The sequence below is a fragment of the Crassostrea angulata genome, chromosome 7, assembly GCF_025612915.1.
Source record: "Crassostrea angulata isolate pt1a10 chromosome 7, ASM2561291v2, whole genome shotgun sequence".
Taxonomy (NCBI): domain Eukaryota; kingdom Metazoa; phylum Mollusca; class Bivalvia; order Ostreida; family Ostreidae; genus Magallana; species Magallana angulata.
The window spans coordinates 27,635,670-27,659,346 of NC_069117.1; the positions used below are offsets into that span (position 1 = coordinate 27,635,670).

The window sequence follows — 23,677 nt, forward strand, 5'->3', positions numbered from 1 at the left end:
GCAATGCAAAAAGGTGCTGGTCGCAAAAATTCAAATTGGAGCAGTCCTGGTAACACAGCAATGTTCTCAACCTGACTAATGTCATTACTGAAACAAGATTCAAAAAGGAGTGTTTACAGATTACGACAGGCCTAGGGCAAGTATTTGGCTTTTCAGTTTCGGTTTCGTATCTTACTTTTTTCTTCTTTTTTTCATGCCGTTTATTTTATCAATATAAGAGGCAAGAATGTTATTTCGTGGTTCACCGAATACGCAAACCACGTTTACGGAAACTAACGAAATCACATTAAATTAAACAGATAATGATATTTATGAAATTTATTGTTCCAACTACACTGTAACAGCACATATTAATTAAAATCAGAGCGGTAAAATATAGATAAGCATGCAAAAGCTTTTACACAAACAATCCAAAAGATATTTTTAAAGTTAATACAAAACCACTTTTCCAATTTTTTTTGCAAAAGTTCAATTATCCAGTAATTCTTGGGTGCATGATTTAAAGAAACACGAAATGTCACTTCTTGCTTTCCACGGGAGGATAATCATATTTCAATTTTCTTGGCTTCATGAACTGTCTGACCATGTCATCGGTAACCTCTGCGCGCCTTTGACGATGTTCGCCGACCAGTTTTTGTAGAATTTCTATCAGTTCCATTTTCAACGATCCTGTCATTAATTCACCGCTAGCATATGTCTGGAAAATGGATACAAAAAGTTACGTGTACATGTATTTCAATTGCACTATCAACTTCAAACTAAACAACTTATTTTAACTAACTCAGGGTGAAAGAGTGAATAATTCAAGCTTCAACTTAATACAGGTATCATTACTTTTCGAATTTCTTCAAGTCGTTTATCATCTTCCATGAAGAACGTCAGATATTGATATGACACATCTATCTCACAGTTTCCTCCCGTTGCTTTATGCTCTTCTACAGTGGCACCACCTCCGGAAAAAGCATATTTATTGATCTGAAAAAGGAGTTTGGCACAGATTACTTTAAATCACTTACGGAATATGGCTCATACTTTTATTTTTGCAAAGCATTGCTAAAATCATATACCAAGTGATGACAACGTAATCTTATTCTGAAACATGAAGGATTTGTAGTTTTTACTTCTTCTCTTTTCTTAGAGAGAGGATTATTTTTAGACCAAACATATTAAAGTTGAGGAATGTTATACCTTTTCCTTGATTTGCTTGTCCGTATCAGTGACAAATATTGAAGAATTAGGATCACTAGCGCTCATCTTCGTCTGTGCCCCTTGTAAAGCCGGAAAGAATGTAGAGTGGAGCAAAGCAGGTTTTAAGCAACCCATCCGTGGAGCAACGTCTCTAGTCATTCGAAAGTATGGGTCCTACAAATACATCATGAAATCATGTATATAATGATCTTGTTTCAGAAATACGTGTCGAGGTAAAACTATTGTAAAAATATTGTAAAAATTGAAATGATATTCATTAGAATAATTGAGACAGCCTTGATTAAAATACCTGATCTATTGCACATGGGATGAGGCAGGGAATGTCGGTCCTGCCACTGAATATTTCAGGAAACATGCAACTAAAGCTTGGCGCAGCTTGAATGGCAGGAAAGCTAATTTTACCAATACTGTCGCTGTCTGAAAACCCAAAAATACCCTTGACTTGGTTGTACGTCACCAGCTTTTGAATTCGACATATTGTCCTGTAGAAAGCAGGACTGTTCCTATTCAAACAAAAAATTTCATATGAGTTTAGGTTGAGAAATAACAATCAAAGCAAAGTTCTAGGTAAAATATTTTTATTTATTCATACGTGAGGAAATCCAGATCGCTAAAGATGAATGTCTTTTCGACGTCAAAACCACATGCAATGATATCCTTGGCATTTTCAAAGGCCAGATGGTTAGTTTCGTCCAGGGTAAGGTCTTTCCACAGGAACTTTTCGTCATCGGTCAGCTGAATAACAAGGGGTACGTCAAATGTGTCTTGCAGCCATCTGAATATTATAATAATAAAATGAATTTTAAGTTTAACAATAATGCTAAGTTAAGGCTCGTTAAGTGTTCTTTTTAATACTATTAAACGGACAATTTCGTACTTTGTGAAAATAAATGGAATAAGATGACCCATGTGCATAGCTTCTGATGATGGTCCTCTACCGGTGTACAGATAAAATGGCTGTTTCTTTTCATAAACATCTAGAATCATTTCCATGTCCCTGGAATAATATCGAAATTATAATATATATATATATATATATATATATATATATATATATATATATATATATATATATATATATATATATATATATATATATATATATATATATATATATATATAACAGTTTCTTATTGTCATTTTTCATTCTCAAGTATTTGATCATGAATTATAGAGATCAATTGCCTAAAATATGGTTGTTATATGGATAATTATTATTTTATTTCCTTATATTTCAATGAGCACATGTCGTACTCATAATCATATTGTTTTAAGATAAACAAATGCAATATCATAAGACAGGGAACCAATTAAACACTTATATAATCTTCAATTTCTTCCTCGTACAAAGGTTAATATTTTCGTTGTCAACAATTAAATTGGAAACCGGGTTTAAAATTTTGAATCCCTTTAGGATTGAACATCAAAATCATAAAGCCAAACATATGACATGATGTGGTAAACCTTTGTGAAAAGAATATGCCTCTCCGGAGAAGATGATGGACTGGTTTTCCTGTAGCCTTTTCGATTCTTTGAATTAAAGCATCGTCAATCTTTGTACTTCCAAATCTTGCTATTTACGTAAATATAAAAGAGTTGTGTTGATTGGTTTCTTATATAAATACAAGATATTGTACATTAAGAATATTAAATCAAGCTGACTTATAAAATCGACCAACATTTTCATTATAATATTCATATATTTTTAAGTTTGATTGATATATAATACATTGTATCTGTTTGTTAATTAAAGTCATTAAAATTATGCATTATGACGTAACATGCCTCTATGAATAGATATGATCTAAACATATTAAATTTGCATTATTTGTTTAAACATGTTTAGATTGCATCATCCAAATTAAAAGTGGAATTTTAGATCCAGTATCACACCAAACGTTACAAAGTGTTCTTTTTAGCATCTGACTGTTCTAACAAAATTTGACAGCAGAACGACTCTTAATTACATTAAAACAATTGAAAACGAAAGTAGACATACTATCTTTTAAACGTGTATGTACAAATACTGATGAAAACGAATTTTTAAAAAAAAACTTACTTATGAGTTTGTCATAGTCTACCCCTTTTGCAGAGTGTGTTGAGACTTCCCAAGGATTGACTATGTCCTCTTCATCAGCCCCAGGTTGGTCAACATATGACCCATTTTTGTTCATTCCTTGACTGTCAGACATTACTCGTTTGGTTTCGATACAAACTCCGGTTTACGTCTGATACCTATAATTTCCCGATATCAAAATGAGAAAGAACAAGAATAAAAATAGGTGGGGCTTTAATCGACCAATCAAAACAGCGTTAGTTTGGCAATCCTTTTTATCGGTATCTGCCAAATAAAAGATCTTTTTTCTAAAGATTTTACCAGATATCGTTAGGAATCACGAAGAAATAACGTGATTATACTTTTTCAGGTAATTTTTATAAATTCATCGTTAATCTTTTTTTTTTATTTCATCTAGTTAATCAACATCTGCGTGCCAACACAACCGACCATAAATTACTTATTTTAGATGACTACATTCAATCTGGTTAAAACATCTAAGTTACGGAATTCTTGGTAAACGTTGAAACCTTGCTGTTTCGTGAATGCAGTTTTGTTTCCTCAGTACTGAAATAATGTATCGTATGGCAAAAAAATATAATAGATAAAATGAACAGATGATTTACTTGCTTCATTAACACCCTTATTTAAAAAAAGATATTTTTTATTTACACATGTATGGTAATTGATATATAAGTTTCCATTTGAAGGAATACATTGTAAGTAAAATAGGATATTGTTACTTAAACTTAATGGGAAAAGTGAATGCAAATTTATCGTTCTAATATTTAATAATGAGTAATTTTGAAGATGTTTAGAAATATATTTACTTAATTTCATTTTTAAATTATGGAAAAAATAAATAACTTTTAAGAAAAAAGTGTCTCCATAATTATTAATTTAACGCAACTGTATATGTGGTCGTTAGAATTTTAAAGACACATTTATTAACAAAAAAAGCTACAGAGTGTATTTCTATAAAAAAAAAATCACTAAATATCACCCATTTTTTGTTTATATAAAAACTTCTATTTTAAACCAATTTCATGTGCATCATTTAAAGAACTGAGTAGTAGTTTTATCTACAATAATAACCCCGTGATAGTATATCACATGGCAAAACATATTTCCTTATTTTTCTTATTAATAGATTGTTGCCTATTTGTATGATATATTTGTGTATCATCGTTTTAAAGCCACCATATGCACTCTTAGTCAGAGATATGAAACAGTCATATAAACGTGTTATTTATTTCGCCTGCGCGACTTAACATATAGTGCCAGAAACTTTGTTGAAAAAAAAATTATTGATGAAATGATTTGATTAAATGATTATTATCAATGAGTATATATCAAATTGGTTATGTAAGTTTGAAGGTTTCATTTATTCTTACAATAATTAATATACTCAAAACACGTAATGACGTTTATATTTGTGCTCATGGCACATGAATTGGCTTAGTGTATTCACAAGAATTTGAACGTGGCAGATTTCCAATTCAATCAGATGGGAAAATATACTCTGAATGTAAATATTTATTCGTTCATTCGGATTTCCTTCTTCCCAAGTGTTTCTTGTATATTAAAACTTGAACTTATATAAGATTGTGTACATACATTGGCGATTCCATGAAAAATGATGCTTTTTTATACCTGAAATTTTCAAAATAAATGATTATTCTTACATACACTTCATTAGGTTTTTCTTTTTCTTATCGTTTTCTACTTTTACTACATCTATATAACTGACGCGAACAGACGTCAAACACAAACTTTTAATACTTACATCTGACCGGATTACGCCAACAACCGTCGAACATTATAATTTATTAGGTTTGTTACTGAATGTTTACAGAAATTTGTGGGGTCGGTAAAGCCCATAGAAGGCGAGGCGGAGCCGAGTTTTTTTTTTTTTTTTTTACCTTTCTCGTCAGTCGTCTGTGCAAACCTGGATGCCATTGTAGGATCGTAATATTACGTCACGGTCAAAGGGGTCATTCTAAATATTTTGGGGCTAAAAAATTAAAGGTATGGTTGAACGTTTGTGTAAAAATATCAGCTCAAATGAGCGTTACGTCCGTCATGTTGCCGTATAAATGTAGACGCTCGTTGTGTAAAGAAGTTTATAAGGCAATCACCTGACGCGATTCATCCAATGACGTAAAGACATTTAAGTCCGAGGCAAAACAATAACTTTGATTAGTTACATCTAACCGGATAACGTGAACAGACGTCAAATGAATGACTGGCTCACATCGAACCGTATAACGTTAACAGCCATTAAATGGATGACTGAGTCACATCTAACCGGATAACGTTAACAGAAGTTCAAAGGTATGTTAATTAAAGTTACATATATTCTAATAATGTTCACAGACGTCAAACGGATAATGTACATATGTAGTTATGTCTAACTGACTTGAAACAACAACCAGACGTTAACCGGATAATGTAGTTACATATAAACGGATACCGTAATGGGCGTCACGTATACTTTAGTCACTCCTTACCAGATAACGCTTACAGACTTCAAATGGATGATTTAGTCATATTTTACTGGATAACGTTAATAGATGTCAAAGGAATGTTTTAATCATATCTAACAAGATAACGCTAACCGACGTCAAACGAATTGCATAGGTCAACTTTAAACCTTTTCAATTTTTTTGCAGCAACTTCCGAATATGATTTCCGTGAAATCATTATATTCCAGGTTAAACTAGAGGTACCGTGAGCAAGCTCACTCAAAAAACCTTGCGCTAAGAAAATATAACAAATATAATATATATTTTAAAAATTCTGTACTGCGTCATTTTTTTAGTGACCTTAAACTTGCCAAGGCAATTGTTATATCACGTTTTAGCTTCTAATTATTTCTCAATACAAGATTTGACCTGAACAGGAATTTTTAAGTTGACCTTGAACTTGTAGAAATGACTTCGGTCAAAATCATGACGAAACTTCAAGTCATAAGCAATGTTTGTTTGAAGTAATATATTTTAACGCTCCTCCAAAGGAAAGATTTAGACCGGACACGATTGCACAGATGAAGATGGTTATTTCTATATACCCGGCCCTCAAAACTTTGTTTGCGGGGGGTATAATGAATAAAGGCTAGTTTTAAAGTAGGTATATAATGAAAGTAACAAACGTATCGTTGTTTTTAAAGCCTATTTAACTCTAAAATGTTTCTGCTTCGATCCAGGTTTGAAATAGCCCAGAAGTTATAGTCACGTCTTTTGGACAAGCAGAATATAAGGAAAATATAAGAGACATTGGACTAAATCCTGAAACTCTGAGTAAGCGATATAAGTCAGTGATATATATCGAGGCGCTATGGCTTACCTTTAAATAATTAACACAATAATGCAGCATGTTTAAATTATACTTGCACGGTATTGCCAAATTATATTGAAATGCAATACATTCTCTCTATTTGACGAAGTTTCTACCTTGTCGTAGGTCATTTGCAAACTATTTTGTTAAAAACCACTCGGATTGTGCACAGAAGTACTCTGAAGTGGATATTGAAAAGATATTGTAAAGATGCTTGGGTTTCTGATATACATCTATGTAGTTTTTGGAAAATAGTCTGTTTGAATTCCCATGCATACCAATTGCGCTCGTTGTTAGCAGACCATTTTTGTATTCATATGAAGCAGAACTCATTCAAAAACCTGTACGTGAAAAAAAAAATCATCCCGCAGCACAGTTAAGTCTGTCAATAAACTCCGTTCAGACAAAAAGTACGGGAAATGTACATTATGACATCACAGTATATTACAAACCTCGAAAGTACTTATTAATCTATTTATTAGTAAAATTAACTTATACTTATCTTTTAATTAAAAACAACAAATGCTATTACTTACAATTTTGATGTCCGTTATATCGTACACACTGAAAAATAAGCGAGATGTCGTTCTCGCTGTACTACAAAATATGACGTCATATGCTTCAAAATGACGCATTAAGTTAAATCATTGAAGGCTATCGTGCAGTTTTATAGCGAAGAAAAATAAATGTCATACATTAACGGAAAAGTATAAATGAATATTTTGTTTAAAATTATTATAAGTAGAATGCTACCTATATAGTCCTTTTTTCATTTTGTTAAAAGTATGCATCGTATAAAGAAGCCACCTCGGTTTTGTATAAAATATCGTATATCTAAAATCTGAGTACCTAAATAAATCACTCAATTGCAAGGGCATACACTTACCTGTTCCAGACAAACTTTTACATGTGAATTTGAAATATGCTATGTAACTTAAAAACTTCTACGATCCTTGTAAAATCTTACAAATTAATTATTTTTTAATGAAATTAACCCTGTGGCCTTCAAAATTATTCAACATATGCATTATAAATTACGGTTTCTACTAACAAATATTCTTATCTTTAAAAGTTCGCACCGTTTTTCAAAATCTACGATATAACATCAAGTTATTTCATTATTCAGTTGTGAATTTTGACATGATTATGTCCTTGCAATATTGAATTTTTTAAATGACCTCAAAACCACAAATACATCTGCTTGTACCATGCGACTGCCATATCACGTGACCACTATGAACATAAAATATTGTACTGTTATATATATATTTTAGAAATATATTGCATTTGAGTGACTGTTATTGATTTTAAAAAGGACATGCCAGTTTAACTAAAGTATGCGTGTTTTCATCACAAAAATTTGGCCATATTTTTATTGACCGCCTTAACTGTACTGCACCGCGCTGTGGCCTTCAGCTCAACATTTAGGTATATCAACGACGTATTATCAATAAACAATTGTTACTTCATACTGATGTCGACTCGATTTATCCCAGTGTACTTGAAATAAAAAATACCACAGAGTATGCGTCCTGTGTATCACATTTGGAAATTTTACTGGTAAGGGACTTTGATGGTAATCTAACAACAAAACTTTAAGATAAACGTGATGACTTCAATATCTCTAAGTCAACTTTCCCTACCTATTTAGCAAGATACCTTCATCACAAGCATATGTAGTTTATTCCTCTCATTTAATTCGATACGCAAGGGCATACTCTTCGTATGAACAGTTTTAAGGCAAGGCAAGCTACTGAGAAACTTTTGATAAATCAGGACTATCAACAGTCTCGATAAAAGTCATCTTTTCGTTAGTTCTATGGTAAATACAACGACTTTGCCTGCAAATACAATCTTCCACTCGGTAGCATGCTGACTGACATTTCTCATACTTATTGTCTGACCATAATTAATCATTTAATTGTCTATTGATTTTTCCGTTTTTCCCGAATTTGACAAAGAGCACAATGCAGCTGTGACCTGTCAGCAGATGAAGCTAATCTTCCATGGCACCTGAACCTACCTCTAATCTTTTAGGGATCACTGTTTGCTCTGCTCCTGTTTTGTATATTTCCTTTGGACTTTTCATTTAGGCAGTGTTTGTTGTCACCACATGTCCGTCTATTTAAACAACTAGATGCAACCCAACGCAAGCGCAGATATAAACATTTTTATATATTAATACATGTATGATACAATTATTAGTGCATGCCCTTTTTCTGTTTGTTGCAGCTGACTCGGAAAAATTCCAATTTTTCATTTTATTTTAAATTAGAGCGTGTGTGCATAGTGCGTCGTACCTCTATTCTGAATATTGTTCTTTATGTCAAATCTCACTATAATTTTTATCATTACACCAAATAAGAATTTCAGATAAAACTGTAATCCATACAGATGTAGAGTTGTTAACACCATCTGTTTATGTTTCACAAAATAATGTATAAAGTTTACTACCAATCTGTAGTGGAATAAAAATGGATGTCACTTAAAAACATTAGTATAATAACAGGTTTATTTTGCATATCTTAAACCACAGTTTTCAGATCCAAGGTACATGTAAATCATTCATGAAAACTAAAATCGCACATTCAAAAAACGAATTGGCTCATTGTATTTGTTCAACATTTGTCAAATTTTAACATCTATGTAAACGCTAAAAAGTTACCAGTAAATTTAATTTTTTCGTTCTTTACATAATCATTCAATATTATCCATTGCAAGTATATATTTTGAAGCAAACCGCCGCTGACTTGGATCCGCCAAAGCGTGTCCACCTTATCCTTATTTTTGCCATTTTAGACTTGTTTATCGAAATTGAAAGTAGGTTTATGAAAACTTTCAAAAAAACTTATCAGTTAAAATTCAGGGGTTTAAATAACTTTGTTATGATTCAATTTCAAAAGTTCACAAAATCCTGTCAAAATTGAAGGACACGGAGTGTTGGCAATATGCAAAAACCTTGGACTGAATTTCGACACATAAAGCAAGCAATACGTGATTTGTTAGGGGCTTTGTTAAATCTTGTAAAGCGTGTCATAGAGGATCGGTTTTGCAAGTCTAATTTTAATTAAAATGGTCTGAATTACAAAGTATGGTAGGGACCAAGTGATAAATTCTTTACATTCTGAAACGCATTAGTAAAATATAATTACGGTACCCTTCATAAAATTTATCGTTTACATTTCAGATATGTCTGATGAACCAAAGAAACTAACATATGAAACCTACCTTGGTGTAAGGAACTGTGTTCAATTCTGAATCTTATATATAAATGATTATGTTAAAAACTTCATCATGATAATATTTAAGAATGGTGTTGTTATTGTTTACATGATAATTTCTTTAGTTGGATAAGTTGCTGACATGCCAGGAACTAGAGAGCGAAAAGGCAGGAAACCGGGTTGCCGAGGAACACCTCTTCATCATCGTTCATCAAGGTTTAACATATAAAGATGTCTATAACTATAGTATCGAAATAATCAGAGTACATATATCCGGGCTCATTGATGTGTATTGAAAACGTTTTCATGAAATGACATCATAACAGAATAAATAGAAACAGACACATTGAATGACATGACTCTTTTCATATCGTAAATATGATAAATGGGTCAGATATGTAACACCCCAACTAAGATAAACTGTTGGCCATGCTTTCGAAACAATTTTCTGAACAACTTCTACAATCAGCTTAATAACGGGATTTCTAATGTTATAAAATGCTCTTGGGTATTAGTGTATTTTGCCGCTCGGCAACTTTGCATTGCATCTCCAAGTATTTAGGATGTTACACACAAGAAGATTACCATTCATATATGTAGATATATCAGATGTAAACTATCACTGATCAACTAACATGCTATCATTCTACTTCTCTTTTGATTTGGAACTACAATTTTGTTAAAACGATCAGTCACATCCGACACCGTAGCTATAACTTGGACAATGCTTAATTAATGAGCCCGGCAAACAAAGTTCTTCCTCGTAGTGTTGTTCTTTGATATTTGAAAATACTTATGGCAGAAAAATGCGAGACAAATTTAAAGTAGATATTTAGCTTTTCTAAACTACTAATTAGTTAAAAGAAAAAATATTATCAAAATCTCTTTTATAATTTTGTTTTTGTAAAACAAAGATAGAAACCTTTTGAAAAAATATTGTTATTGTTATGAAAAAAACCATTATATCCTTTTCATAACAAAAAAGACAGAAAAAATATAACTATATATAAAGCTAAGGAGATAATAGAAAGCAGTGACATTGGCCAGTTTATATTTGTTGATGAAAATAAAGAAAAAGTAAAATATTAAGACTTTATTCATCATTTTTTTATGAAATGATATTTAAATATTATGTACATCTCCTAAAACAAACATAATTAATAATATAAATAGTATACACTTGTATATAAATGAAAAAAAATATCTTCCCTACATAGCCAAACACAGTTTGCGAAATCATGATAGTATATGCACATCTTCCGTTACTGGAATAACTATAAATAAACACTTAAGTCATTATAGCCGTTGTTTCCAAATGGCATTAATATGTACACAAAAGTTATTTAAATCAAATAAATTTCTTCCGCATTAATATTGAGCCCGGCTAAAAACAACGAACATCTTAACTATGTTATGTACTTTACCATTCATTATTACTAGAAAACCGACAAAAGGGTTCAAAAGTGTACAAAATCATTCTAAAGATTATATCCGTACCAAGTAAAGGTGCTTTTACGGTTAAAGGATACATTTAAAGCATTCAAAACTTTAAAAGAACAGCAATCGAATATAATCACGTCATCTACTGAATAATATTGCTTACGAAGTTAGATATTGTCTATAGCCTATCAAAATACTATCTAGACAATCTTCCACCAAAAGTTGACACAAAATCATTCATAAGACCAGGAAGTCCCTCATTGATTGTCTAATTCTATTTACAGGATTTGAGATATGGTTCAAACAGATACTCGAAGATTTTAAAGGCGTCATAGACATATTTAAAGAGCCTGTATGTGTTCCTTTTTCCAAATAAAAAAATTATTAATTCATTATTTTTTTGTCAGGTAAACTGTGTTAATACAGTCTATAAGATGAAATGCATATATTTTTGCAAAAATCTACATGACTTGGGCACCAGCAGATTAGAGGCACGTATGTGAAATGTGTAGTACAAGTAGTATGCAGGGTTTGCTATTAGATAGTAAAAATACAATAATGATATATTTCCAAAAACCATTGAACAGCTATATGCACACCGAGTTTATAGACCAGGTAGACCAGGGCAAGCAAGACGGTTTTTATAATATGAATTTGTGGGAAGTAATTCCTTTCTACTCTACTTATCATAATTATAAAAATTTAAAAAAACTTCAATATAGTAAGTTTCAGAGTCATACAGCTGGGTGATTCATGCGCCAAAAAAGGGGGAAGGTCTATTGACTAAAGGGGTATTAATTTCTTCACAATTTTTCTGTACTCTCGAACGTCCGACAAACAAAAGGCTTATTTTTATATATTTAGAAAGTCCTAATCAGAGTATTCCCAAGTTACTTGACTGCCCCCCCCCCCTCGTCCGCCTAAATTTTTGTGATGCTAATATTAGGTATTGGTGGACATTTCATTGATTTTTATTGAAATACTAATACTTTGCAAATTTATAGTTTATTAACACTATTATTTTCCATATAATATGAACTCAAATTAAAACATCAAAATATAATTTTATGTTTAAAAGAAATTTAAAGATAAAATTGCAAAAAGTTTAATAATGGACACTTACTAGTATATAGTTTTGTGAGCATTATGATATTGTTTCTCAACGAGACAATAATTTGGACATTTTACCAACAATAGTAGTCTTTATAAAAAACTTATCATTAGTTGCACAAAATTATGATGGTGTCCTTTTTTAACCTATTTTATGGTACTAACAATAAATTATCTTCAAACATTAAAATATATAATTTTGTGTTTGACTTTAATTTTTATAGAAAATTGAAGAACGGACACATTTGTCTGGAATCACCACAAAATTAGGACGATGCATTTTAATTTTGAAGGTACAGTCACTGTATTATATATACAATAATTGGATTTAATTTGACCTGTATTGCCTAAGGGATAAAAGAAGGGAAATGTTGTTAGTTATTAAAATGTTGTAGGTAGTTATTCAGCATTTCGAAATAATTGAGACTATGCCACCTGCAGTTTTCCTGAATTTTAGGTAAGTTAATTTTTTTAGGACCCTAAAATCACAAATGTATTGAATTAATGCACCAAAGAAGCTATTTTTTCGGGGGGTTTTGTTTGTCTTTTTTTTTTAAAATTTTATGTTGGTTTTTTCAAATGGAACTTGAACGTATTCTAAGTATTTAAAAATCGAAAAAGAACTTTCATATTTTACGTTCAAAAAAATTCAACAAAAAAATTGTCATGGTTTCTAAAATATATAAATTTGACGAAAAATAATATTTATTAAGATGTAGTATTTTTTGACAAAATTGTTTCATTGTTAAAAATTCTAAATGACGTCACAAGATTTTAATACTAAAAAGTCCAATTTATATAATATTTAATGATGAAAGGTTGTATAGAACAAAGATCAAATGAACACCATTCAAATTTGAACTTTGATTGGATCAAAATATGCGGTACCTTGATATTTTTATTTGAATTAATTAAAGGTATAACTAGATGTAATTATACATTACCTTAACCCCTAAAATTCTTTCATTCAAAGAAAATATTTGAAGAGCGGATCAGGATTTCAAAGTCTACAGTTTCGCCAGATTGAAAATACTCTTGGTCTAAGACCTGTAAGTTACATAGATTTTATTCTGTCTCTTTTGAACAAATTTTACACATAATGATACGAACTATTTTTTTCTTCTTATACTGGCGCTTATAGTAACATCTAACACTAACATTTTACTGTATTTACATTTAGATTTGCATGGTAGAACCATGATATATGCTTGCAAAAATCTAAACTTAATGCTTTGATTGGTAACGATCTCGATTGGATAAACGAAAATGGCATTTGTTATTTTATAAATTGAAAGTCGATTGTGTCATCTTATGTCGTATTTTATTTTCCTCAGGAGACACGAGAGCAGGATCAACCAGGAAAGGATTACAAAGATGCTCTCAATACAGAACAAAGCGAGGTAGCAAAAGACTCAGAAAAAGGGGATACCCTATTTTCAGTTGCAGAGGTAAAGAAACACTATCGTAACATTCAAACATACTGCTTTGAATTTTAACATTATATTGCCTTCTTTAATAGATCATTTTGATATATAGATGATTAGCATTGCCAAAAATTTATAACCTGTGTCAGAAGACTCTGCGTTATATTTTATTGAACGCTACTTTTGTAGCCAGTACGAAACACCGAACCACGAAATCATCTACCTCAATTTCTTAACCTATTAGTGTCAATAGTGTTGAATGCTACCTAAATGTTTCTATACTGTCAATTAGTGTATTGCATTAAAGAAATAGCAAATTTTCCATTTACAAAGGGCCTACTCAGCAAATCTCAGCTAATTCATATTTAAATAATAATGTGTCGAATAAAAAACATTAATAAAATCCCCAAAAATTATCCTTGGAAAATCAAGATTCATTTTATTTTTATAAATTACATCCGCAAAATCAGATTCTTTGACAGTTATACTAACAGTATATGCATATATTAAAATCCAAAAGCGTGCTTAAGGCGTAAACTTTATAAAAATTATTTGGTTTATCTAACAATTGTTTTTGTTTTATTAACCCGAGTGAATATGCATTGAAAAATTATTCATATTTATAAGACATTATTTTAAGCACTTTTGTCTTTGATCGGGAAACTATTGCGTTATGACAACTATTAAATGTTTGACATACAAATCTTTCAGACATGGCTAAAAAATGTATTTGGTACCTATGTCAGGGATCGGGTTCAGTATTTTAACGTGCTGAGTGAAATGATGAAAACATGGGCTGAGGTAATATCTTTTTAAGATAAGTCTCCTAATATATGTATATGAATGCTATTACCCAACTTTCTTCACTTTATATAACAGTTTTAAGTTTTTTTTATGTAATAAAGATATAAATCTTTTGTTCAGGATACCACAATGGAGGAGCATCATAGAGGAAATAAGGTAAATTTACATGCAATTTATGAATATAAATTTGGGGGTTTTTCTAGTGTCCCATCAATGAATAAAAATTAAAATTACTCTTCTCTGGATCATTTATATTTATAGGGAGCATTTGATAAGATTCTGAAAGAAGATACCTATGAAACCATACCAGGTAAATAAATGTTTCTGAGTTGTTGACATTTTTTGTTTGATAAATTTTTCTTACCTTTTTTTCTTGTCTATTCAATTTAAAGATAGGAGACTTACTTTCGAGGCTTTCCACGGAGCGTTGTTGATTTCACTTTACCAAGACGAACCGGAATTCCAAAGCGCATACCATACAATAAAGCTTTTTATGGACATAGACTCTTTAGTCTCAAAATGGCGCCGTAAGGATAACTTTTAGAAAGCAAAAAACATTATCACTAGTCATATTAATGATATACAGGAAGATTATATTTGTACCCTTTTCCCTATTTTCAGATACGCATGTTCTCATGGTTCATCGTATGCTTGGAAAGAAAACTGGAACAGGGGGCTCTTCGGGATACGACTACTTAAAAAGGACTAATCAGTAAGCAACAGTGGGAAACTAGAAAATTAAATCAAATGTTTGCCATTTCAGTCGTCATTGACTTTTGTTGTTACATGGTTGAAAGGGATTGTTTCTTTTATATTATAAAATATATTATGATTATATTTATGCATAGTTTATTCGAAAAAGAATATTTTACTTTCTAATTTACAGAGATAAATACAGAGTGTTCATGGAATTTTTTAATATGGGTGCATATCTCATCCCGGAAGATTACAAGAGAGGGGAAAAACCGTATTCTGTTCCTTAAAGTGTAGAAGGAATCTAAGGGACATGTGGTGAAATTAATTGTTTATGATACGTAAAACTCTGGTTAGAGAGATATGAATGTGAATTGCTTATGATATGCACAAAAAATGTTTTAACGACTTTTTAATTTTCAAATGATCAGGTAAAAAACCTCAATTAAATATTTTAAACACCCAATACTATTCCCTGAATTTGTATTTAATTCCGTACATGTATCAATTATAACACTTTTTGCATATGATTCGGTGAAGAACCAGGAAAAAAATGGAAAATTAATTATTAAATTAAAAACAACAAAGAGCTTGACAAGTTAAAAGAAGAATTGACTAGACCCAAAACCGTACGTTCTTCATAATGTTTATCGTGGGGTTTTTTTCATATTTCTTGTCATTTATTTTCATTGCGATGAAAACATTTTATCAATTTCAATGTATAAGAATTTTTTAAAACTTGATCGATATCATAGGATAAATAGTTTACTGATGTCTTGATATTTTAGAAAAAAAATATGGCAAGTTGGCTATTTCAGAAATATCCAAATATTATCATACTTTTTATTATGTTATAGATATAGGATAGTTTCTTGTATTCAGAGCCGATTGAACTTGAGATTTTGTATGTGTTTTCTGTTCTGTTATGTGAAAATGACTTTCTTTTGACCTCCTTAAAATTTAGCAGAATGTGTGATGATAGATAGTTTATTGAAGTATAAAACACTTCTTTAAGTGTTTAAATTCCACTTGAACATGAAAACCAAAGTTTTGCCTGTAAAGAAAACCATGATCAACCATTATAACAGAAAACAAACGCCAATTATAACAGTTGTTTCTTTCGGGGATACATGAACAATTTATTAATTTGCATTGATTTCCTTTTATGAAATTAATTAGAATTGCTTGCTTCTGTTTAAAAGTTTTCTTATATACCAAGACGATTTTAACATGCTTCTGTATTATTAGACGGACTTGTAATAAGTATTGCCTCCTGAGCATATATACTCATAATTTGTTTACAAAAATTAATTATTAAATTAATACTTGTACACGTATGCTTGTTAATGTTTCGATGTATTTCAAGAAATATCGATTGTCATGATTTTGAATATGTTGTTTTGAATTCAATATTAACAAATGTTTTACGATTAATAAAAGAAATATACTGTAATAGTTTGCCTTTTTTCTGCGACTCCCTATTTATCTTGTGTTAACTTGCGGTATTCATATTAAACGTTGTTTCTTTGTCCAACATATCATAATTTTTATAATTTGATTTTAATAATTGCATAACTATAAAATATTGACTTGTACTGGTACCAAGTTTATATTAACAAATGTCAATGACATATTCTCGCATTATTGGTCTCATGGTTGGAAACCTACCAAACAATTACTGTATAATGTTTTTATATGTCAGAATGCCAATTTTCAACAATAATCTTTACAGACGCAAGTCATTTTAATCAGTAATAAGAATATCATAATATTTTGAAGATCACATGTACGGAAGCATATTAGTGGCTTATCTTTTTTTTTTCAAAATTCTTCAAAACGCCAAGAAACAAGAGGCCTTTGTCCGCGATGGTCACCTAAGTACCATATTCCTGGTAACATGACCTGTTACAGGGTATCATTTTGCATTTTAAGCTTCATTGGGGAGGTTAAGCATTTGAACGTGTACGTCTACGGATACGTGTGGATTACAAATCTGTTAACACGTACACGAGCCAAAATCTGGGTTACGATATAGAACTGTACGTGTACGCCTATGTGTAAAATAATTAGATTCAATATTTTTAACTTGTTCAGTTTACTCTCATTTTTTATGAAATAATTCTATAACTTTGAAAAAAAAAACAAAGGCATAGTTGTCCTTATTTTATCGTCTGCTTTACATTACACAACGTCCGATATACACTAAGTGTATATCGGATATAAAAAAAAAAAATACTAGGATCTGTCTTCAGATATTTTTGCCGCTTATTTTCTTAAATTATTCGATATTTATAAATACTTCTACATTAAGACGATGTTCATTCAATAGTATGAAAAAATCCCAAGATTTCCTCTAGGTTGTCAGGCTTAATTACAGGGCTAAAAATAGATAGTGTACGGGGATTTTGCATTGATCAGCCATAAATAAGCCGGGATGATAACGTTGAAAAATTGTGCGAGGTATTCAGAGTGACGTCCGAATGGAAAAAAAATTTCATTATTCCCTATTATAAATCTCCGTTGGAAATCTCTTTTAGTTCTTCTAATTTTTTTACGAGGTAAATGATAATGTGTGTGAATGAAGTTATTTTGGAAATTTCCCCTTTCGATTTCAACTGCTCTTCTTTCAATGTTTGTGTATTTCTATTAAAAATTGTCAAATGTGCAGCATCAAAATTAATAATGAGGTATCCTTTTGTCTATTTTTCTCATGTTTTGAGTGGCAATAAAGTTCTAGCATTAAGTTACATGTGCATCATTTTTAAATATTTACAAAATTCACAATTTTTACAATTCAGTTTTAAACGGGTCAGTTTTGCTCGTCCCTCATCTAAAAAGGTCCTTAAAACGTTAAATATGAAACAGTGTTTTAACCACAAAGAAAATTAACATATTTACAAAGCGTTTTGGTGATTTCATTCCTATATTGTCTCCCTCGTTAGAAAAGTTTGATTACACAGGGTAGAGCTTATTGTACCAAGACATAATTTTATAAATCCAGAACAAAAAATACCCAGCTTTACAAGCCATGTTGAATTACTCACTCAGATTTGTTTTCGAATCAAATGCTTCATACGTTAAATCTTGCCAGTAACATACTCATGCTCGTGAGTTTGCGCTTCATTTTCGACATCGAAATGGAGTGGGTTGACAACCTCGATGATTTTATTACCTTTGTCAATTCTTTTCACCATTCTATCAAATTTACGACTGAAATTTCCTCATTCAACAATACGTTTCTTGACACTACTTCAACTTTAGTCAATTGTAAACCTCTATATAATGAAGTCAACCTGCCACTCACCTCATACGTTTAAAGGCATAACAAAAAGCCTAGCCAACAGAGTCAGACGTATTTGTTCAACTCAAGAACTATATTCTAAGCAAAATAACCTCCAAAATTCCCACTTATGTACCACAGCTCTCACTCTGTACAAAATGCAATTGATGATTATAGCTAAAGAGGATCGATTATCCCATTTGAAATGCAAACTTAAAAAACGAAAACAACAAAGTCCCATTTGTCACTACTTACCAACCTGTCCTTTGTGGTCAAAATGCATTTCTAAAGAAAAACCTGCTAATACTTTACAGCAATGATAAAATGATTGAGGTTTTCAATAAAATAACCAAATGGCAGCTTTCAAGCGCCCTAGAAACCTAAAGGACATGGTGTTAAGAACCAAACTAAAGAACCATCTAACTAATGTGGCTTTAAGACTTGTTCTGACACTAGATAGCTGTTGTGCAAACACAGCTCTGATACAGACGACTTTTCTAGCCCAATTACTGGCCGTACTTACAAGATTTACGCAAATATTTCTTGTCGTGCTGACAATTGTATATACCTCAAAAATTGTAAATTTTATCAGAAACAATACGTTGGGGAGACAGGAGACCTCCGCAGGCGCATCAATAACCATCGTTCCACCATCAAAACTAAGAAAATTAAAGAACCCGTCGGGAAACATTTTAACTAGATGGTCACAAATGAGAGGACATAATGATTTTTGTTAATGATCACAACCCAAGCTGGACAGATGCGGAGAGAAAAACATAGAAAAGTTTTGGATGCATAGACTGAAGCCATTCCGCCCTGACAGCATGAACAAATTAAGTGACTTCACCGAAATGAACATCAACTAAAGCATCCTAATTTTTTCCTCGCAATATTACCATCATTCAAGTATTAGTCATTCCTTAATCGGTTTAATTTGTACGAGTTCTTTTTGTTTTCTTTTATTTTGGTATTTTTAATTGTTTTTTATCTATTTTATTTTCTCTATCTAACTCCTTTTAGTTTTTACACTTTTGTGAATATTTATGAGGTCATTTACAGAGCCTGTCTCCCCTTCAAACCTTTACTACAGATTATCTTACTAGTACAACCTAATTAACAGCAACACTCAATTAGCAAATTAACTCGTTCGCGTTATCTTTCAGCACTCCTTCACAGACCGTCCGCTGCGTCGAACGGGATATTTCTTTCTCGGGCTTATGTAGCAAGCGACAGTTTCGGATAAAGTAACCGTCAATATTTTTGTAAAATTGAGAATTGCTGTACTTGAAGGCTTATGAGTGTTGCTAAAATTTATGAAATGATTTTTAATGATTATCATTGGTTAGAGGGATGTCCCTTGTTGAAATTATTATGCAATATGAAGGCGCCATATGTTAGGTACTTGAGAACCAGAAGTAAAATGCGAAACCTGCGGCTATGACCGTTGTGTTGACTTTACACAGGGAAATTGCAAGTTACAGACGAGAAAGTTAATAACACGAAAAGTAGATGGATGGGACATTGTAAACTATACACCGGTCAGTTTCAGACATGTGATGGTGCAACATGCACACGGTACGGAAGGTCAACCCTTTGCAGGGAATTGGCTGGGGGGGGGGTCTAAAAAGCTGAAAAATCATGAAAACCTAGCAAAATATGAAAGGTTATAAATCTCATAAAAACCAGTATGTAGAAAATTTTACAGGTTTTGACTAGTAATTTTCTTCAGAAATGGTGATTGGCCTTATAAAGAGTAAATTAAAGGTATTTGTGCTGAATGGGCAGTGGGGGAAATTCTAGTTATAGAGTTCCGAAGACACACATCCCTTGGCTACAATGAAATGTATAAAAAAAATTGTCCCATGCCACCATATGATCTTTAATACAAAGATGTAGTTACCACGTTCAAATCCGGTGTTTTATAAATCATTTAGTTTTCAGTTTAGTGCTAGTTTTGTAGATGTTTTTCTCCTTTCATATGTAGTTTTTATTTTGTCCGAAGAAAGGCTGCAAAAATTTGACAATATTTTGCTTCATTGTTCGTGTCGTTGGTTTGTTTTTAGTGCCTTTTTATATCTCATCTTAAAACCGTGTATCTTTTGATCCGACATTATAGATAACGAGTGTTGTTGGTTTTCTTTAGTGCTTTATATATATATATATATATATATATATATATATATATATATATATATATATATATATATATATATATATATATATATATATATATATATATATAAAACGGGCTAGTAAGAATAAATAAAGATACTTTAAAATGCTTAGGTATATATATTGGACTAAACAAAAATATATGTAACGAAAAAAATTGGATATGTAAATTAAAGGAATTTGAAAAGATACTGGATTAGTGGAGATGTCGAAAGCTTACGATCTTCGGTAAATGTCAAATTGTAAACTCGATTATTCTATCAAAAATGATTTTCACTGCAACGGTTTTAGAAAATCCGGGAAATGATTACTTTAAAAAATTAAATAAACTAATTTTTTCATTTTTATGGGGCAATCGTGAACGCATCAAAAGGCACACATTAATTCGCGAGATAAAAGAGGGGGTATAGGAATAATTGACCCAGAAATCAAAATTAAAGCTACTAAAGCAGCTTTGATTGCAAAACTTGCACAAAATAAGAGTAATTGAAGTAAATTTTTAAATGCATGTTTAGCAAATCATAAGATGAAAATCGAATATATTCTAGAATCAAATGTAACAAACACTTCTGATTTTAATAGTCTGAAAGGACTTCCACAATTCTACAAAGAGGTATTTACTGCATTTAATGAATGCAAAACTCCAAAAAGCATTGATATTTTGAAGAAATATTACGGCAGAATATTTGGTTTAACGTAAACTTTAAATACAAGGGAAAGGTTTTATATTTTCAGAACTGGTTCGAAAGCGGCTTTCATTATGTGAAAGACCTTGTGAATGATAATGGTTTTAAATCGCTCAATGAAATAGCTACTATATTAAAATCGAAAAGAAATTATCTTTGTGAATATCTAACACTAAAAAACGTTTTTCACTCTAAAATACATAATGATACAAGCAGGAGGAGATATATAAATATCAAAAATGAATTTCATTTTAAATTACAAGGAGAAATAAAAGATATCGGTAAAACGAAATCTGGCTTCTTCTATAAAATACTACTTGATGACAAATCCAAAAAACCTATCATGGAGAGTAAATGGAAAAATGAATTTAGCGACATAAACTCGTTGTGTTGGCGAGAAATATATGATGAAAAAATTGTAAAAATTAATGATAAAAGCATTGCTGAATTTAATTTTAAATTATTGCACAATCTGTTGCCAAATAATCTATACCTTAGCAAATGGAATGTAAATATTGATAAATTTTGTACGTATTGTCGAGAAATTGAAAATACAAAACATATGGTTTTCGACTGTATACTTATAAAAACATCTGGAAAAAGGTTTCTGCTATACTTAAAATTAATATTGCTTGGAAACATCTTGTTTTGGGTTTCATTTATAATGGAAACCAAAGCAATGTAGTTTTAAACAATGTAATATCCTTCATTGCATGTAAAAATTTTAAATACAAAATGAAATGTAAATTGATAGAAGACAATGTCACAAATGAAGGCCTAATTTTATTTTTAAGGTCATCGCTTGCAAGCTTTTTCCTTGTAAATCAGCAAGCACAAACTGTCAATTTTGATTACTGTATACTTAGAACTCTTTCTGAAATGCTGTAAATTGTAAAATATGAAATAGTAATAACAATAATGTTGTATTATTTGTAATAGAATATAATGAACTAGAGGGCGACCTGGCTCTCGTACTTTTATGCAGTATAGGACAAAAAGAACTGTGACTGTAGAAGCAAGTCCTACCGCATAGTACCGCATTTTATATTCTCTATATTCACAATTGTCAATTCCTATTACATGTTTATTCGTAAATTGTATTTAAATTATGACTTAGAATTGTTTTCATATATATATTTTTTTTTTCGATAAATCTTTACATAGGAAAAAAAAAATGATAAATTCGCACTATTAAGTTAGATATGTGTATGATCTACTATGATTATAATTATATTACTTCACTTTATTAACTTTACTTTGTAAAAATATAAATGTATAAGGTATCCTCATTTTTTTTTTTGCTACATAGTTACCGATCCAGGGGGCCCCTGGCACCCCAGGTAAGGTATACAAAGAGGGCCTCTGCGGAGGTATTACCTCAAGCAATTTGTATGTAATTTCAAATAAAATCATTATTAAAAAAAAATATATATATATATATATATATATATATATATAACGGGTTGAGAAAACAACGGTTTAATAAGTGTTTAACTTTTGAATTTATTTCTATCAATATATTTATTGATGAAATTAAATCAAACTGTAAAGTATTTTGATGACTTTGCATGTCGACCAAGTTTGTAATTTACTCAGAACTGACCTGAATGGACATTTAACATGAAAAATATAGACAATTTCAGCTGAAATCGGTAACATACACATAACTTTTAATAACGCATATTAATGACATTTAGCTGTAGTATGCTGTTGAGAAATCTGAAGCGTTATTACAGTCCCCGAATTTTCTAGCTTATTCAGGGTCGAATTCCAGAGAGCTCTCAAAGTAAAGCGTAGATGAGTTGACAGTTTAACTTTCATTATTTCGATGATATTCCAAGGAAATTCTTATAATGTTCATCAAACTAATTACTTTTTTCTAAGCTAATTTGGTAAATAATATGCGCACATCACTCATACTAGAGAGCTAATTTATAATAAAGGCAATTTTTGTTTCATATTTTCCAGTAAATAAATTGTCAATGCTAGAGGCATTATTCTTGAACCTTTTATCTGTGTATGCCAGAATTGAATTTTTGTGATTATAGTATCTATATAACCGTATTTTGCAACTGTTGATTATGTTATAGATGAATCATGTAATTTCATAATATCTTAACATATTATGCATAAATGTATATATATATTTCTTGATTTGGTTTGATTTTCTTGCCTTTTTCTAAATATCTAAGGAAGAAAACTAATTATTTACCAGAACTTTTTCGCATGGTTATTACGTTTTAAAA

At 30.9% G+C, this 23,677-nt stretch overlaps 2 protein-coding genes across 2 annotated transcripts; one reads left to right on the top strand and one right to left on the bottom strand.

Annotated features, from left to right (window-relative positions):
* Positions 1 to 303: 303 nt before the first annotated feature.
* Positions 304 to 3,537, bottom strand: LOC128191860 (tryptophan--tRNA ligase, cytoplasmic-like). The gene is made up of 8 exons (XM_052864190.1): positions 3,269 to 3,537; positions 2,674 to 2,782; positions 2,087 to 2,206; positions 1,802 to 1,984; positions 1,499 to 1,712; positions 1,189 to 1,362; positions 835 to 975; positions 304 to 697 (listed from the first exon to the last, which is right to left on the bottom strand). The coding sequence occupies exons 1-8, from the start codon at positions 3,399 to 3,401 to the stop codon at positions 518 to 520; spliced, it is 1,254 nt and encodes a 417-aa protein (XP_052720150.1). The 5' UTR covers positions 3,402 to 3,537; the 3' UTR covers positions 304 to 517.
* On the top strand, positions 3,533 to 16,746 carry LOC128191862 (tryptophan 2,3-dioxygenase-like). Its single transcript, XM_052864193.1, has 14 exons — positions 3,533 to 3,628; positions 9,783 to 9,835; positions 9,948 to 10,038; positions 11,547 to 11,614; positions 12,597 to 12,665; positions 12,768 to 12,829; positions 13,346 to 13,421; positions 13,707 to 13,820; positions 14,508 to 14,597; positions 14,721 to 14,756; positions 14,862 to 14,910; positions 14,993 to 15,127; positions 15,222 to 15,312; positions 15,487 to 16,746. Exons 2-14 carry the CDS (start codon positions 9,791 to 9,793, stop codon positions 15,581 to 15,583), a joined length of 1,023 nt encoding a protein of 340 aa, XP_052720153.1. The 5' UTR covers positions 3,533 to 3,628; positions 9,783 to 9,790; the 3' UTR covers positions 15,584 to 16,746.
* Positions 16,747 to 23,677: the final 6,931 nt, after the last annotated feature.

Excerpts from the sequence above, each read along its gene's own strand:
- LOC128191862 (XM_052864193.1), top strand. The coding sequence starts at position 9,791 with ATGTCTGATGAACCAAAGAAACTAACATATGAAACCTACCTTGGT. Across the intron at positions 9,836-9,947 it reads CATATGAAACCTACCTTGGT|TTGGATAAGTTGCTGACATG; the intron begins GTAAGGAACTGT and ends TAATTTCTTTAG. Across the intron at positions 12,830-13,345 it reads GCAGTTTTCCTGAATTTTAG|AAAATATTTGAAGAGCGGAT; the intron begins GTAAGTTAATTT and ends TTTCATTCAAAG.
- LOC128191860 (XM_052864190.1), bottom strand. The coding sequence starts at position 3,401 with ATGTCTGACAGTCAAGGAATGAACAAAAATGGGTCATATGTTGACCAA. Across the intron at positions 2,783-3,268 it reads AGACTATGACAAACTCATAA|CAAGATTTGGAAGTACAAAG; the intron begins GTAAGTTTTTTT and ends TTACGTAAATAG. Across the intron at positions 976-1,188 it reads ACAAGCAAATCAAGGAAAAG|ATCAATAAATATGCTTTTTC; the intron begins GTATAACATTCC and ends CTCCTTTTTCAG.